General features: G+C 40.4%; 2 protein-coding genes across 8 annotated transcripts in view; one reads left to right on the top strand and one right to left on the bottom strand.

The window, feature by feature from the left end:
* The first annotated feature begins 1419 nt into the window (after positions 1–1419).
* On the top strand, positions 1420–10450 carry UCK1 (uridine-cytidine kinase 1). Of its 2 annotated transcripts, XM_074293933.1 has the most exons (7): positions 1420–1737; positions 2080–2239; positions 3212–3308; positions 3554–3696; positions 3783–3877; positions 6637–6685; positions 9003–10450. In XM_074293933.1, exons 1-7 carry the CDS (start codon positions 1630–1632, stop codon positions 9182–9184), a joined length of 834 nt encoding a protein of 277 aa, XP_074150034.1. In that variant the 5' UTR covers positions 1420–1629; the 3' UTR covers positions 9185–10450. The 2 variants fall into 2 exon arrangements, with proteins under 2 accessions (XP_074150034.1, XP_074150035.1); XM_074293934.1 differs by lacking the exon at positions 3783–3877 and having other exon boundaries at positions 1547–1737; positions 9003–9689.
* POMT1 (protein O-mannosyltransferase 1) overlaps positions 9357–18194 on the bottom strand; it is a 37844-nt gene continuing 29006 nt past the window's right edge. For 5 of the 6 annotated variants that reach the window (XM_074293927.1, XM_074293928.1, XM_074293929.1 and 2 more), the window contains 6 exons: positions 17201–17321; positions 16616–16713; positions 15593–15706; positions 13389–13515; positions 12697–12874; positions 9357–11438 (listed from right to left, as the gene is read on the bottom strand). In XM_074293927.1, coding sequence (XP_074150028.1) covers positions 11264–11438; positions 12697–12874; positions 13389–13515; positions 15593–15706; positions 16616–16713; positions 17201–17321 — 813 coding nt within the window. In that variant the 3' untranslated portion in view covers positions 9357–11263. The remainder of the gene's footprint in view (positions 11439–12696; positions 12875–13388; positions 13516–15592; positions 15707–16615; positions 16714–17200; positions 17322–18194) is intronic. The other variant, XM_074293930.1, reaches the window with a different exon arrangement.

Genomic DNA, 18194 nt, shown 5'->3' with positions numbered 1-18194 from the left:
TGCACAGGAAGAATTGGATTCAGAAGGTAAAAATAACAGTTTACATTCATTTCCCAGTGTTCCTTTTCTGGGTGTAGCTGGTTCTGTCCATCATTAATCAATTGGAATTGGATTAGCTCCTCTCTATGTTGAAGAAATCCACTTCCATCAGCATACATCCTCGTACAGTATCATTGTTGAAGTGTATAATGATGCCCTGATTCTGCTCGTTTCACTCAGCATCAGTTGATGTAAGTCTCTCCAAGCCTCTCTGTATTTCTCCTGTTGGTCATTTCTTACAGAACAATAATATTCCATAACATTCATATACCATAATTTACCCAACCATTCTCCGATTGATGGACATCCGTTCATTTTCCAGCTTCTGGCCACTATGAAAAGGGCTGCCACAAACATTTTGGCACATACAGGTCCCTTTCCCCTCTTTAGTATTTCCTTGGGATATAAGCCCAGTAGTAGCACTGCTGGGTCAAAGGGTATGCACATTTTGATAACTTTTTGGGCATAATTCCAGATTGCTCTCCAGAAAAAAAACCCTGCTTTTGATAAAAACTCTTCAATAAAACCTTTCACTGCATGCAAGCATATGACTACTATCATGACTCTTGTTAATTCGGTTGTATGGGCCTCTGTGTAACTGCCATTTCCTTCTCCAGGCCATTTTAGATTCGATTCCTCGAATCACCCTCAAGCAGGGTGACGTGACTTGCCCAGGGTCACGCAGCTAAGGGACGGGGGTGCCCTTTGGCTCCGTTTCTCTGGATTCCAGAGCCTGTCCCCGACACTGCGCGGACAAAGTTCCGGGGGAACTTTTAGGAGGACTGCAAGGAGAGTCGCGGAGATGGGAGGCGAAGGCGCTCTTAGAGCACTGCCCGGGACTTGCCCTGAATCTCTCGGCCCTGGCGAGGCCCTGAACGCCATTCTTCGGCACTGGGGAGCCCCTGGGCGCTTACTCACATATGGGCACGCCTCTCCCCAGGGAGTCGCGGAGCACTCGCAAGGCCCGGACGGCTTTAATTTCTCCGCTCCGGAGGGGCACTGGGGAGGGAACGACCCCGGACGAAGGGGGAAGAGGCGCGCCTCCGTCTATCTTCGGTCGAGCCCCCGGGAGTGCTCCCACAGCCCCCAGCTCCCCGACCTGAGCGTACCAGAACCTCTCCGACAGTCAGTTTCTTAGCAACGGTGAGGGCAGAACGGGCATCTGGGGAGAGCAGCCCCGGGGAGGAGGGGGGAGGGCTCCGGAGGCCGGGGCTTTCTTAATGCAAATATTTAAGCCAGGGTAAAGCGGGGGTTAAGGCTATTGCTCTCTTCCCAGAGGAGCCGTCAAAGTGTGGGAAGCTGTAAGTGTACAACCGCCCAGCCTGCCAGTACCCGGAGCAGCAGTCTCTAGGTAAAGGGACATTTAATCATCTGGAGCATGCGCCCTCCCCTCGGGCCTTAGCCGACTACAAATCCCGAGTCGCTCCGCGGCACCGTGGGGACCCCTTAGCAACTAGAACTTGCGCGTGGTGTCCGCTGGGAGTTGTAGTCTCGGGAGCTGCCTCTGACCTCTGTTCTGGGGGCGGTCGGGCCAGCTAGAGCTGGGGGTGGGGGGGGGGGGGAAGCCGATGCTGGGAAGCGGAGCTGGCTATGGCCTCGGCTAGCGGCGGCGGCGGCGGCGCGGCCGCTGCGGAGCCCGAGCGCCCCCACCAGCGGCCCTTCCTGATCGGGGTGAGCGGCGGCACGGCCAGTGGAAAGGTAAGAACTCGGAGTGGCGGGAAGTGTGTGGGGGGCGTCTCACCTCGGAGGGGGAGGAGGAAGTCCCCGTTTGGAGGCGAGGAACGGGTCCCGCGCCCCACAGCAGAGCCCGAAGGGGCCCGCGGGGCTGGCGGCACGACCCGCGGGCAGGGCTGGGGCCCTAGCCCGGGGCCAGGAGAACGGGGACAGTGGCCGGGCCCGCGGGGTCTGCCCGAGCCTTCCCCAAAGTCCCCCGCAGGAGCCCCCGGCCCCACCTGTAGCCAGCCCGGACTTGGGCCGTGCGGGAGGGCTGGGAGAGGCCGCGGGCATCCCATTAGGAGGCTCCCCTGGGCTTTCCCCCAGTCCACCGTGTGTGAGAAGATCATGGAACTGCTGGGCCAACATGAAGTGGATCATCGCCAGCGCAAGCTGGTCATCCTGAGCCAGGACCGCTTCTATAAGGTCCTGACCGCCGAGCAGAAGGCCAAAGCGCTGAAGGGGCAGTACAACTTTGACCACCCAGGTAGATCAAGAAACCTGTGGGGGACGGGGGGGGAGAGAAGGGGAAGAGGGGGGAGGGAGGGGGAGGGAACGGAGCAGGGCAGGGCGGGAAACAGGAGAGAAGGTGCAGCGTGGCGGAAAATAACTGCAAAAGCACTTCACGGCCCAAACAGACTTTAATTTGCGGAGCACTCGCTCACCACCAGCCAGTGAGGCAGGAAGTGTAAATATCCGCCCCCTCTGACTGAGGAGTCCGGGTGACAGGCTGTCACCAGCAGAGGCAGAGCCAGAACTCGAACCCAGGTCTTTGAGTCTAGCGCCAGCGATTGTTCCACCATTCCAGTCTTTCTTCCCCTCCCCCTTCTTTCCCTTTTCCCTGCCCTTCTCTCCTCTCCTTCTCCCTTTCCCGCCCCCATTTCTTTGGTTTGTCTGGGACAGTGCCAGGCATAAGTGGGCTGAGGTCTCGGCCAACTGTCCGTGCCGAGGAGGGGCTCCTGAGGCCGATCAGACAGGCCTGTTTTCTGAGGATCGAGGCTCGAGCCGGCAGAGCCACCAGTGCTCGGTCTGCCGCGCTCCCGTGAGTCATTTCCCCGAAGGATGTTTCCGAAGGCCTCTCGGACAGAATCAGGCTCTTTAAAACTTTCCTCTCCTCCCCACTCGGGTAGCCCCTTTCCAGGCAGGGCCAGGAGCAGCAGAGCTAGGGAGACCCAACTCGAGCCACCAGTAGCGGGCCCTCCTGAGTAGAAATGAGAGGTTTATGCCCTAGGATTATATACCAGAGCTAGCTGTCTAGATGAAGGGGTTCCCTCTGTGGCCTGCAGAACATAAGAGCTTGTGGACCTGCTGGATAGTAGTTCTGTGGCATTCACTGTGTCCAGTGTGGGAAGTGCTGCCACTGTGGACTTAAGTGCCACCAGCCAGCCTTAGGCCGGACCCAGGGCCACACAGTTTCTTGATTTACACCACCCCCTTGCCTTTTGTTCCATCTCTGCAGATGCTTTTGATAATGACTTGATGCACATGACCCTGAAACACATTGTGGAGGGCAAAACCGTTGAGGTCCCGACTTATGATTTTGTGACCCATTCCAGGTAAGCGGGTGGTTTCTGGGAGGGCAGAGGAAGGGCTGTGCACTTCAAGCCCGTTAGATCTTCCTCAGGTGCTTACAGCAAGGACTTCCCTGCAGCAGGCCCTGCCCCCAGTCGGTTTCTGTGGACTCTTCGTGATCTGCCCCTTCCAAGGATTCAGTGCCCCCAGGACTGAAGCTGGTTGTGCAGACTGCCCCGGTGACCCTCTCTCTCCTGCAGTGTCCCATTTCCTCGCCTCTGCCTCGCAGGTTACTGGAGACAACTGTGGTTTACCCTGCGGATGTGGTTCTGTTTGAGGGCATTTTGGTATTCTATAGTCAAGAGATCCGAGACATGTTTCATCTTCGACTCTTTGTTGACACCGACTCAGATGTGAGACTCTCTCGTAGAGGTAAGGGGGAATGCAAGAGTTCTTGAATTCTGACCTTGGACAGTTACACATGTGATGGTCTGAGGATTGAATTGTTACGATTTCAGTTCTCCGAGATATGAATCGTGGGAGAGACTTGGAGCAGATCCTTACACAGTACACCACCTTTGTCAAACCTGCCTTTGAGGAATTCTGCCTGCCGGTACCTTGGAATTTTAGAGTTTTTAAAATAACTTTTACATCATAGATTTAGTATTCCCCTTCAAAAGGTTGTGTGTTATCCAGTTTCAGGGGGATGTTGAGTCTTAGATGAAATGCAATTTATGTGTAAAGAAAGATTTATATGTAATTTATATGTAGCAAAGGATTTATGTACAATTTATACATATATGGAGGAATTTATGTAGAGAGAATTTATATGTACTTTATATGGAGGGAAGCATGTAGTTGGCCTTATGTCAAGTCCCCTAAATCAAAGCTTCTTAAACTTTTCCATTCACAACCCCTTTTCGACCCAAGAAATTTTGCCTGACTCCAGGTATGTAGACATATAAAATAGATACACATATCAAACATTTACTGATAACAAACCATAATTTCACAAGCCCAGCATTTAGTTACAAAACCCAATATAAGGTTGTCACTCACAGTTGAAGAAGCTGGGACCTAAATAATGCCTTTCTCCATACTGATTTTGATCAAGCCTCTGAGGTGCCAAACTGCTTTGAATATTTTTCAGGGATTAACTTCTTATCATCAACATTTCAAATTTAAAAATTAAACATGACTGGTAAGCACTGTTCTCTAAATTAGAAACCCTGAAAATATGAAGGTGATTTATGTAAACTTTTTTGTATGAAAACTTTTTTCCCTTCAGATGTGTGACTTAACTACCAGTGAAGAAACATCCCTTCCAAGGCATATGGTCATTAGTTCTACAAATAAGCTTTAAAGAATTTCTTGAAGGCACTAAGGAGTTAAGTGTACTTGCCCAGAGTAGCTGAGCCTTAAAAATGTAACCCCACTAAATGCCTTGTTGGTGAAGTTGCAAATGGATCCAGCTATTATGGAGAGCAATTTGGAACTATGCTCAAATGATTCAGCCACTACTGGGTCTCTATTCCAAAAGATCATAAAATAGGGGAAAAGACCCACATGTTCAAAAATGTTTGTAGCAGCTCTTTTTGTGGTGACAAAGACTTGGAAAATGAGTGACTGCCCATCAATTGGGGAATAGCAAAATAAGGTATATGACTGTAATGGAATATTATTGTTCTATAAGAAATGATGAACAGGCAGATTTCAGAAAAGCCTGGAAAGACTTACATGAACCGATGTGGAGTGAAGCTAGCAGGACCAAGAGAACATTGTACACAACAGCAAGATTGTGTAATGATCAGCTATTCTATAGACGTAGCTCTTCTTAGCAATTCAGTGATCCATGGCAATTCCAATAAACTTTGAATGGAGATTGAATGCAGATCAAAGCATACTATTTTCACCTTTTTTAAAGTTTATTTTTTTCCTCTCTTGATTTTTCCCTTTTATTCTGATTTGTCTTTCCTAGCATGACTCATATGGAAATGTTTAAAAATTTGGAATTCAAAATCTTATTTTCCTTTTTTTTTTTCCTCAACAGTATTCTATTTTTCCAAATACATGTAAAAATAGCTTTCAACATTTTTTCCTTCTCTCTCTTACCTTCCCCTCCCCCCCAGACAGAAAACAATTTGATATAGGATACATATATACAATCCTTTCAAACATATTTCCATGCTTGTCATACGTTGTACAAGAAAAATCAGACTAAAAGGGAAAAAAGCACATAAAAAATTTTGAATATATTATGCTTTGATCCACATTCAGTTTTTAGTAATCTCTCGGGATGCAGATGGCATTTTCCATCTCAAGTCTATTAGAATTGCCTTGAATCACCACGTTGTTGAGAAAAGACAAGCCTGTCATAGTTGATTATCACATAATCTTCTTGTTACTATGTATGACATTCTCCTGGGTCTGCTCACTTCACTTGGTATTAGTTCATATAAATCCTTACAGATTTTTCTGAAATCAGCCTGCTCATTATTTCTTACAGAACAATATTCCATTACATTCATGTACCATAACTTATTCAGCCATTCCTCAACTAAGGGATAGCCACTCGATTGGAATTCAAAATCTTACAAAACTCAAAGTTAAAAACCTCCTTTGCATGTAATTTGAAAAATAATATGCTATTAAAACAAAATTTTTTTAAAAATTAAATTAAAAAAATGAAATATATAGTTCCATCTAACCTCTATTAATTTGGCATCAATAACTTGGCAGTTCCAGATTTTCCTGATCACATAAATATATTTAATAAGTCAGCTTATTCATATTAAGGATTCCATTGAATAGGACTGACCAAGTTGCAGGGGCAAAAAACAGTTATCATACCATGTGTTGCTCACAATGTCATGAAACTTCATCCTGGAGTGAAGTTCACTTTTCTGTGTCCACATTCACAATTGCTTCCCAGCTCCTTGTAGGGTGAGAAGTGATTGGTTAGATCAGAGTAGAAGAATGTCATAGATTGTTAGGAGGTCAATCTAGAACCTTTCTATCTTACTTGGTTCACTTTTGCCTGAAGCTGAGTCTGCAGTACGGAGAGATGGGCCATACACATTTTTCACAAGAAACATCATGGGCAATGAAAATGACGTAAACTCACTGGAGAACAAAATTGTTTCTTTTCGCTTCCTATACTTATGCAACTTGACTCATTTTGTCTGGTAGAGTGATGATAGTGGCTCAAATGAATCACCTTATATCCATCCATAGGGCAGTGAGACATACATCTCCAACTCCACCCACTGTATGCCCTCACCCATCATATCACATTCAAAGTAGAGTGAATTCCACTGAAAATTGAAATGACCTTAGAAAAAATTTCATGAGAACTATTATTTTGTTTTCCAGACTAAGAAGTATGCTGATGTGATCATCCCTCGAGGGGTTGACAACATGGGTAAGAAAAATGTGTGACCTAATTTATTCTTCTGAATGCCTGCAATTTCTGCATTTGATATGCATTTTGGCTATAAATCATTATAGTTTGATGTAAAACCTCCAGATGTAAGAGCCCAAGGGTCTGCAACACCTTTTTTGTGTTTTCTACTTTATCCTGACACATGATACATATATGCAATCTTTTCAAACATATTGAATAACATTTTAAAACTTACAAAACTGTAATTCTTAATACTTGAGTATTTTAACTAATTTCCTTAAAACTATTAATATGATACCATAATAAAGTGCCAAGTGTGTAGATTTTAAGAATTCACTTATTGATTCCCATTGTTTTTATCTGCCAGAGTTTGCCACCAGTCCACTGCCTTTGATTACAAAGTTATATTGGTTATAAAATTGAAGCAGGCAGCAGAGTTTTCTGAGACAGCCATTAGGTGGAGACTAATCTCAATGAGCTAATAAGAACACTCATTCCCCTTGGCTCTTGATAGAGGTGATGGAATTAAAATGATTTTTGCTGCCCATTTTGACTTCCAGTTCTTCCCCTTTTTTTTTTTTTTTTTTTTTAAATTACTCGTTAACCTCTCTTTCTTTTAAGGTTCATGCTAATCCTATCCACCAGTAACCCAACCCAGTCAAAATCCTGGTAACTGTTGCCTACAGACTCTAGGTTGCACCTTTTCGTTCCTTAATAAGTTTCACATGTGGCTCACAATTCCCTTCCCCATTACCACTCCAGCCCTCATACTAGGACTTCAGTATATATATTGGTTCTCTTTCACATACCTTAATTGGTCACTTCCCTTGAGCTACTCTTCCACCCCACTTTAGCCACATACTGGAGATGGTCAGACTTTTCATGTTTCTGTCACCCACAAATGTTCTACTTCCATGGTCAAGAATTCCAAAATCCTTTCATCTGACCATAATTTCTTGGCTTTTCACCTCTGCTTTCCCTTACGGATTGTTCTTTTGATTTTTACCATGATCTTCAATCCCTTGACCCCTTGCACTAGCCACTTACTCTTTCTCACCCAGAACCAATACAGTTCTATACTATCCTCCTCTGTTGGATCCCTAAACCCTCTCAGTATATCACTGATTTTGCTCAGCCAACCCTCAGCGTTGGACAATTCCCACAAATTGCTGCCTTCTCTCCAATATATGGACTACTAAACAAAGATGGAGAAAATCATTCGACCCATTCTGCGTTTAACACAATGTTTATGCTACACCACCTCTCCTGGGCCCTCACTGCTGATAAACAATCCTTGTCTTAGCAATTCATTATCCCATTGTCCACAGCATCTCTTCTAGACCTATTCATCTCAAACTTCCCACACCACAGCTGAGAACCCTGCCTCCTATTTTACAGAATTTAAGACCATTCACAGTGAGCTTCCTCTTTCTCCCTCATCTCCTATTATTCATCTTCACTCATGTGAAGTCACATGATCAAGTGGTCTTCTCCTTCCCTAAGACTTTGCTTGTTCAGGTGATCCATTCCATCCCCTCTCCTCTCACTCTCTTAACCCCTTACAATCTGGCTTCCCATATTATTCTACTGAAACCTTTTTTTGCAAGTTATCAATGACCTCATTGGCCAGATCTGACAATCATTCCCCTTAATCTCTCTGTAGCCTTCGACACTGTTGATCATTCTGTCCCTGACACTCTCTTCTCTCTGAATTTTCAGGACATCACTCTCTCTCCTGGTCTTCCCTACCTGATTATAATCTGCTGGTGGGTCTATCTGCAGCATTACTCCAATCTATCCTACATTCAGCCAACCAAAGTAATTTTCCTAAAATGCAGGTCAGACTAAATCACCACTACCACCACCCTCTACTAAAGCAATAAACTCCAGTGGCTCCCTAGTGCCCCTAGAAGCAAAAATAAAACGCTGGTTGCCATTCAAAGCTTTTCCTAATCTTCCTACACCTTACTCCTAGCTATATTCTCTTCAATTCAGTGACAATGACATTATTTCTCAGCTCCACACATTTATCTCTGGCTACCCCTCATCTCTACCGAGCTCTGCTCCCTGGTTTTATTCAAGTATCAACTCAAATCCCATCTTTTACAGGAAGCCTTTCCTAGCCCCTCTTACTTCTAGAGCCTTCTCTATTAATCATTTTCTATTTATCCTGTATAAACCTTGTTTTTGCATGTCTCCCTCATTACACTGTAAGTTCCTTGAAGGCAGAACTGGTTTTTTATCTTTTGGCCTCTTAGCACATAGTAAGCGCTCAATAATTATTATTGCTGCCTCTAGACAATCAAGACCACATTTATCCCCTTATCTTTTGCAGTTGCCATCAACCTGATTGTACAGCATATTCAGGACATTCTGAATGGGGACATCTGTAAATGGCAGCGGGGAGTTCCAAATGGGCGGAGCTACAAGAGGACTTTTCCTGAGCCTGGAGACCCTGCTGTTGTTCTAACTTCTGGTAAACGATCCCACCTGGAGTCTAGCAGCAGACCCCACTGAGGAGCTGGAGGCTGTTAATCAGCCTATAGGGCAGATCTTCCTTGATGACATCTGTATAATGAATGGGTCGAGAGTTACTTTTTTTTTTTTTTTTTTTAAACAAAACCCTCAGTATTTAGAATTACTCTTAGTACCTGTTACAAAATGATTATAAGATGAAATTATTTAGCTATTTAGGATAGAAAAGTTAATTTTATTCAGTCTTAAATGTGAGAAATATTAAAAGGACCTTCTTGATATTTTTATCTTCCATGTATTCAGAAGGCTTCTAAAATCTCTTTGGGCCACCTGAAAAATGCCCTTCACCTGCATGAGTGAACCTATTATGCTTGCTCCCAGAAGTAATGCTAGTAATACATTTAAGAAATAAACTGGAGGTCTAGGTCTTGGGTCTGGCTGGTATGACCTGAACATGAACCACATAGAAACGTCTTTTTTCCTCCCAAGTTAATAGAGGTGGGAATGTTGATAAGCAATTAAAAAAAAGAAAAAGACACAAAAAAAACTTCTATTAAGTATAAAGGAGAGCATCTCCTATTTTGAATGTGTTTTCAGGGGACCTAAAAGGCTTATAAATATGCTTGACAGGTTACTGCAGAATCAAGATTTGCCACTATAGAAGTCAGTCAAATAATTCTAGAGTTTGTGTGGTTTTCACTTGAATGTAGACAATGCCCAAGCAAATAGCTCCACTCAAAGCTGTTGACTCTTTCCGTCTATACCTGGAAATTGCCAAGTCAAAAGCTTACCTGTCCTGGGACACATGCTACCTACTGCCAAACATTTTGCTATATTACTCATCGCCATGTCAGGTGCATGCTTTCCTTAGAGCTAAGTTACCCAGTGGAATTTAGAGGTTCAAAATGAATGTTGTTGCACAAATCAGCCCTTTAGTTTCTGTACCACTTATCCTATATGACCTAGCACTGAATTGCGTATTTGATAATGTTTTGGTCTATATGGTTCTCTTTAAGCTTCCCTCCTAACTAGTGTTCAATTCCCTTTATATAATATATATATGTGTACATTATATAGAATGTTTACGTATACATATATAAATAGATAAAATCTGTTTTATATTCAATCTTCTCATATATAGCCTCTTGTGGTTTTCTTCTGTTAGGCATAAATCATTATAGTTAATATGAGATACATAAGGCAGGGAACTGTGTTTCAGGCCCTTTGGTTTCCCAAATTGTAATTACCTAAAATCCTTGTCTTGCTTAATGTACTGTTTTGGGACTAATAAACAAATACCAAATAGTGTTCATTTGTCTCTTTAAAATTATTTTTATATTTGTAAACATAAATCAGATTTCAGAAAGAGGCATTACAGAGACGAAACTAACACTTTCACAGTTAGGGATCGTATTCACTTAACATACTACCCCAACAAATTTCATAAGGATTTTTAGAAAGTACCAAAGCAATAAGATACTAGTCTGTGTTTTTTCATCTTTTAGTCAGAAAACTTAAATGAAGCCTCTTAAGAGGCTTTTTACCAAAGTAACTTACCTTCCCATCACACAGACTGAGAAAATGGAATAATTCAGGAATGGCTTCTGATTTAGGAAGTATTCCTGGCAGCGTGAGTCTAGCCAAAGGAGGAAGTGAGAATAACAGCTATTACAATTACCAGTAACTTCCTAGTTAAAAAACTGAATTGTAGATTTCATTGTGGTCATAGGACATTTTGGTCTATGTGATTTCTTTTTGTCTCCATTAAGGTTGGAGGGCATGACTATGTTAATCAGTTAAATGAAAAGCAGTTTTGTTTCAGTTAAGGGTCAGAGGAGTCAGTGGAAATAGTTTGCTCTCTAGTTTTCAGGAAAAAACCATCCTTGCTCAAAATGTAAGTTATCTTTTAATTGGCCTTCTTAATAGTGAAATGAAATGATAAAAAAAATGTGAAGTCTTCAGTTACTTCTTCCTGAAATTAAAGGCGATGAACTCATCAGTCACTCCTTCAATTCCAGAGTAGCTTTGCTTGTTAATAAATACAAGAAAGAAACAAACAAGATCTCTTCTACTTTATCTAGCTCCTTATCTCAGATTTTCATTAGTTTATTCTGTTTTCCTTTAGTGTTTTCTAATCAGGATATCCCAGCTAGATTTCCAACGCAGAGCCTTGAGTTCGTTTGTTGAGAGAGATTGATCTCCATAGGTTAGTGGGCTAAACGTGTGATAAACCAGACACACAGAGGAAAACCATACTATAATTAAAGAGTTGAATATGTTCTTCTGGAGCTGGGATCTGTGGGAGTAGAAGATAAATATACATGAGACATATTCTTAATATTTACAGCTTCCAAAACATATCGTTATAGGGGATCTCACTGCATGTTCTCAGAAATTCTTTACAATGTAGATGTGGAAAAATGAGGAAACCAGTTCAGAGATAAGATGTAACCTTTCTAGGACATCACAACTGGTGGCTGAGCAGAACACAAACCCAAGTGTGACTAACATTCTTTCTACTCTCTCTTGCTGCCCCTCCAAAGAATATTGTTTTACACTATCATGCTACTCAAGAATAATGATTGTTTTTTGTTGTTTGAATCTGGGTCTCCCTGGATTTTTTTTTACTGGAAGTGCAATGGCCAATCAGTCTTGATCTCACTGATAGTTTTGGCCTGTTCTGCTTCTGACTCAATTGGGCTGGTTGCCCTTCCTTAGGCCTCCTGGTGATCCCCTGCTTCTGATTTAACCCACATAGTGGTGCTGGACTGAGTGTAGAAGCTTAATGGACTTTAGCTCTACCACTCCTCAACCTACCAGCCTCAGTCTCCCCAGCAGCAGAGATTATGAGTATGTACACACTACATCTGGCTGGAAATAGTTAAATGCACCTCAAATCCATTCCTCCTCACTGTTACTTCTGTTACCAAGGGTTACCATCTTCCCAGGTACCTGGCCTCAAAACTTTGGAACTCTCCAACTCTTTACTATTAATCATAGATTACACTGAATCTGTCTCCAAATGCTGTACTCCCACCACCACTAAATTAGTTCAATCTCTCTCTTCTGCAATATATATTGAATTGAATATGCCAGATCCATTTTTTTTGAAAGGTTGCTCTGATCTTTTTTTTTTTTTTTTTTTTTTTTACTGCTAAGAAAGTTTAACTTTCTACTTGACCTGCCCCCGCCCCCAGCAGCTAACCAAATTGGACTACTCCCTTTTTCTTTATATCAATCTTTTGCTGCTCTTATGACTTAGCTCATCCCCTCTGGAATTATTCTATTCAACTTGTTTGAACCTTTATGGCACTTTGTAGCTCTTTTTTTTTGCAGAGCTCACATTTTTCTGCCCTGTATCACAGTCACTAGCATGAAATTCCTAGACTAAATTCTTTGAATGCAGGTGTCATGATGTGTTATTTACCTCTGTAACCCTTGTATAACACAGCAAATGTTTACTAAAAATGCTTGCTGAATGAATGGGAAACTGCTTTCATTCTGACAGTGCCCCAAAATGAATGTTATTTAAAATTGCACATGACCCCAGATACCTGCAGAGGAATTCGATCACATGCTGCAGCACAATAGGGAGTAGGATGATTTGGAAGGTGAGAGCAGGCAGATAGTGGTAAAGGAATAGCGTCTTCTCCATCAGAAAGAAGGGGAGATAGTTCACAGCCCAGCCTCCACAACACATAGTCCCAGCTAATACCCAGAATGACCAGGAATCTGAGGGAGAAATCGAGGAAAAATTATCTTAAAATTTCTGCCATCAACAGGAAAATGCAGATTCTGCTGAGTTATTTTATAAATTTAGCTTAGCCTACTTGAGTCATTTAATTCTCTTTAGACTTCAGTAACAAAACATGAAGTAATTTATTTCATTTTCCTTTCCACATTCTCTGTGGAAAAAGTGGGATGTTTGTCCAGAGCCCATTTTTTCCATCTTGAATTGATATAAAATCCCTGCACCAAATAATCTCAATCCTTAAGCTGAATGCCACTGAGTGCCTGCACTAAGAAAACTCTTCCCTTGTTTACTCAGCACTGTAACAAAGAAGCTTGCAACAGAGGGTGGGAAATGAATTTCCAAGCCTCCCTGGGGAAAAAAATAGAAACAGAAAATTTACCAGGAGGAGGAGATTCACTATCCCCTGCTTTAGGACTGTCACCTCAAGGGACACTGAAAACCCACTAAGATGAAAAAACAAATAAATGAAAAAGAAAAAATAAAACTACCTACCCTCAGGGATGTCACAAACATTTCTCTTCCGTCTGAGCAGATACCATAAAAACAGAAGCATATAGGCCAAAGTGGCAATATTGGCTGAAGACCAGGTCAAAGCATTTCCAAGTAGGTGGATTTGAGCCTAGAAACACATGGGGTATTACCTTGGCCATTTGGCTTTATACATATAGGGTAGGAAAAAAGATGATTAAATTTTAAAAATCCACTTATTTTTAGCACCATTGTCTGCAAACAGTTCCTAGTCAGGTGTCTAAAAGTAGCCAAGTGTTCAGCTTTACAGAATAGTAAACTGACGAGTAAGTTGTATATTAAAAATGATGATCTCTTTTTTTCCCCCTCCAATATAAGGATTACTGTTAGATGGTACTAAGGGCAGAGATAAAATGAGAAAAAAAAAAAAAAAAACAATGAAACCAAAACCCAGACTGTTCCTTAAGGAATTTCTATAAAAAGAACAGAGTAAACAGTTAATAAGTATTTTCTGACAGAACTTTTTCACAGGACAATTTGAGAGAGGCTTAATGAAAATGCACCTATAAACTCTAGGCCTTGATTGTAAACACTACCTATATCATTCTCTTTATTTCAGGTCCAACTTTATCTTAAAACAGATCCACTTATGCACTGGCCCGATGCAGACATCCTAGAAAGCAATCTGGTCGTGTGCTGACAATCATAAGAATGTGCCACCCTGTGACATTGTTATGCCATGAGAAGGGTCTGTGCCCAAAAGAAATCACCAATATTTATAAAAACCACTTATTTATGTATTGGGCTCTTTTTGTAACCCCCCAAAACAGGAACTAAGGGAGGAGCTAAACAGTGATATCATATCATATCACATATCATATAATGAAATGGACACAGAGAAATCTGGGACTATCTCATGACATGATGCAGAGTGAATTAAGAACTGGGAGAAAGTTTATAAAATGTTAAGAAAATTATAGAGAAAAACAACTTTAAAAACCTCTGGTATTCTGAACAATGCAGTGATAAACCAAGAATCCCAAAAAAGGAAGATGAGACACAGTACCATTCACTTCCTGACAAGAAATTCAGAAACATACATTTTCAGACATAGCCAATACTCCCAAGCAATAAGAAGTGAGGTTTTTGTTTTAATTTTAAGAATTTTATTAATACCTTTTATTCTTATGCCACATTTATTTTTTTGAAAAAAATTAATCTATCCCTCCCACTATATTTCTCCACTACCACTGGGCATATTTGAAAAAAAACAACAAAAAACTCCCCCCAAATAAAACTCTCAGTACATAGTTGCATAATCTGGTAAAACTGTTTAAGGGGAGTGTTCATTCTTAGTTACCCAAATGAGTATATTAAAGAGAGTCATACACAATCAGCTACACCCAGAGAAGGAACACTGGGAAATGAGTATAAACTGTTTGCATTTTTTTGTTTTTCTCTCCAGGTTATTTTTACCTTCTGAATCCAATTCCTTCTTTGCAACAACAACAACAACAAAATTCGTTTCTGCACATATAGATTGTATCTAGGATATACTATAGCATATTTAATATGTATGGGAAAGCCTGCCATCTAGGGGAGGGGATGGAGGGAAGGAGGGGAAAATTCGGGACAGAAGGGAGTACAAGGGATAATGTAAAAAACTACCTATGCATATGTACTGTCAAAAAAAAATTATAATTATAAAATTAATTAAAAAAATTAAAAAAAAATAAAGAGAGTCATAGACCTCTGCTTTAAAGAAACATAAGGCAATGGACAGCATAGGACAGCATATTTTTTCAGGTGTTACCAGCTAAATAATATAGGCACAGTTAGTATTTGGAAATTTGATACTACTAAGATTTCTGCCAGAAAAGGTAAACTTTCCCTCATGAATTATTGCTGAGAATGTTTTCAGCACCATATAACTAAGGATGCTTTATAAATTAAGATGTAAAGTGATTAGTATTGTCCTGATTCATATAAATAAAAGTATGGAAACTTAAAAAAAAAGAAATATAAGCCTATTAAAAAGAAAAAAGAATCTCATTATCTTTGTCACTCATTTCAATAAACCTAAAGGAACTTTAAAAAAAAAAAAAAAGAAACAATGCTCAAATACAATATTCAATCACAATGGAGTTCTTAAAGATATAAATCACTAAGTTATTCCTATGGTTTGCTAGAAGTCTAAATCCAATGTCCCTTCCATTTTCCCCACTTACACTGGTCTTGGGATGTAGCCAATAGGCGATATTTGTCTCCAGTGTGAGCCATTCCAGGGGTGAGGAACTGTACTTGTGTTCAGTTTCTTCACTCCTTAATGTGAGCATCTTCCACTAGAATAAAGTAGTTATGCTAGATCCTTGATTCAAAGTTATAAAGTAATTAATGCCATAATGACCAAGAAATTGTTCATGGATTTTCTGGATCATTTTAACATTGGTCAGATCTTTTAAGGGTATATACTGGGTGCAATTCTGCTGTTCACAAGAGCTTGAAGTTCATTCTAGAGTAAAGATGTCAAATTCATGGCCCTCAAAACTTCTGAGTGGAGCCAGAAACAAATTAAAATGTAAATGAGAAATGTTTAACAAATGCCAACATATGACTTTCTAAGTCACTATTTGTTAGCAGGGATCCATTTCTACATTATACAGAGACAGACAACATGGAGTAGTGGGTAGAATAAGGAGCATCAAGGGACTCTAGACCTCAGCTCTTTGATCCAGTTATGTCATGAACAAGCTTTGTGACTGAATAAGTCACTTATCTGTAAACTTTAGTTTCTTCAGCTGATCTGCTGATCTAATGAATGAGGAAACTGAATAGACTGATGATGTCTAAGAGATCCTTATCATCTCTCACATTCTGTAATTTTGGAATTTTACCTAACTAAAAGTTTCCATTTGATCAGCTGAAGAAGGTCAAAAATACCATGTAGCAAAGTATGAATTATGGCACAGTTACAATCTTCCTTCTTAAGTATATTACAAATCCCACCTGCATAAAATTCAAACCATGCAGGTAGCCCAATTCAACTGAAGGATCAACAAAAGTTCTGTTTTCTACTTATAATTAAAAGGAAAGGGGGAACACATGGAGCTCTTGGATCTTTAGTTCAGAACTTACAAGACAATAAATTATTTAAAGAAAGCACAGAAGGCAATTTTTAGTAGAGAAAAGTGCTATAATTAGCCACTGCCCAGAAAGCAGACTGTTTCCCAAGTATACCCTACCCCATTCACCTGTAATTCTGTGAATCTGGCCATAAAACTGAGGTTTTTGCTGATATCAATCTGAGTAGGGGAATGCAATTCCAACTCTCTCTCCTTTTGCTCCTGGCCTGAAGAGTTACAAAACAGGCTAGTCATTCATCTATGAAAAGAAGTTGTTAAACTTTTTTTTTAAAGCCCATTTCTCTTGGCTTCTTGATCTTGGTCAAAGCTGTATCATTCACGGTAAACTCCCCTCCAGCAAATTAACAGCTGAGAGAACCATGAATTTATATTTCACTCAGGCTTAAAATTCATCCTACACTGAAAGAAATCAGTTGCCTTTCCAATGATAATTAAAAGGACTTTTAGTTATAGCACTGGTTTTCTTTTGAGGGGGCCACAAATGTTCTGAAATTTAAGTAGAGATAATGGAAAAAATATTTACATGGTGAGAGCAAAAAAAAAAAAAAAAAAAAAAAAAGCAACAGAACTCTCAGAAGAAGGTAATAATTTAGCTTTTTAAAAAAATACAAATTATAAATAAAAATACTAACTTTTTATTACAAAGAAACATTAGTATACTAATACTGAATTCATAATTCATTCAGAACTTACTTTTCCCATATCGGTGTTCCTCCACATTCCATATCATGCTCTGGTGATAGCTCTTGACCGGTTTTTCACCAATGATCTCCAGCTGCCAATAACCCCAGTCAGGTAATGATGCCCCACTTAGCTAGGGAATGGGGAGGAAATCAAAATAAAAGAAGGTATAGAAACAGAAAAATTTCCCAAATCTGCCACAAGTGGTCTAAGGTATTAGGATTCCCAAAAGGGTGCATCTTAATTTTTCCTATAATTTCCTCAATTTAGAATTATGTAGACTAATCCCATGGTTTTAGATAAACTACAACATTGAAAAGGCTCATTTGGTCAGTACATTGGAAAAGATGACAAAAGATGGAAATAGTAGCTTTTGGAGGAATTGTGGAAAAATAGACAAATTAATAGATTGTTGGTGGAATTATGAAAGAGTTCAAACATTGTAGAGAAAAGTATGGAATTATGCTAAAAAGGTAATTAAAATGTCCACATCTTTTGACTAAATCTCACTATTAAACATAAATCCTAGGAGATCAAAACCAGAAACAAAGGCCCCATGTACACCAAATTATTCACAGAAGTTGTTTTTTGTGTGGAGCAAAGAATTGAAAATACAGTATGATTGGGAAATATCTAAACAAATGCCATGGAATATTACTGAACTGTAAGAAATGAAGCATATGAAGAATTCAGTCAGAGAAAGACTTAAAAGAACTGAGACAGCATCAAATAGGCAGAACCAGGAAAGTATATAAACAAAATGAAGGGAAACAACAACAAAAAAAGAACAAACTTAACCTTGTGTAAATATAATGATCATGTTTGGCTCTGAAGAAGAAACAAGTAAAATTTTACTTTTTTCTTTTTAGAAATGCTGAGGATTATGGGTGTATAACATTGGGTTTAGTTGATATGATGGTTAAGTATTATGCTTTTTTCTCTTTCTTTTAAAATCTCTGTTACATAAAATGACTGTATAAGGGAAGGGGAAGGATATAATCAGAAA

This window comes from Sminthopsis crassicaudata, chromosome 2, assembly GCF_048593235.1.
Source record: "Sminthopsis crassicaudata isolate SCR6 chromosome 2, ASM4859323v1, whole genome shotgun sequence".
Lineage (NCBI taxonomy): Eukaryota > Metazoa > Chordata > Mammalia > Dasyuromorphia > Dasyuridae > Sminthopsis > Sminthopsis crassicaudata.
The sequence above is the reverse complement of the archived record's forward strand: the minus strand, read 5'-3'. Positions and strand labels throughout refer to the sequence as shown.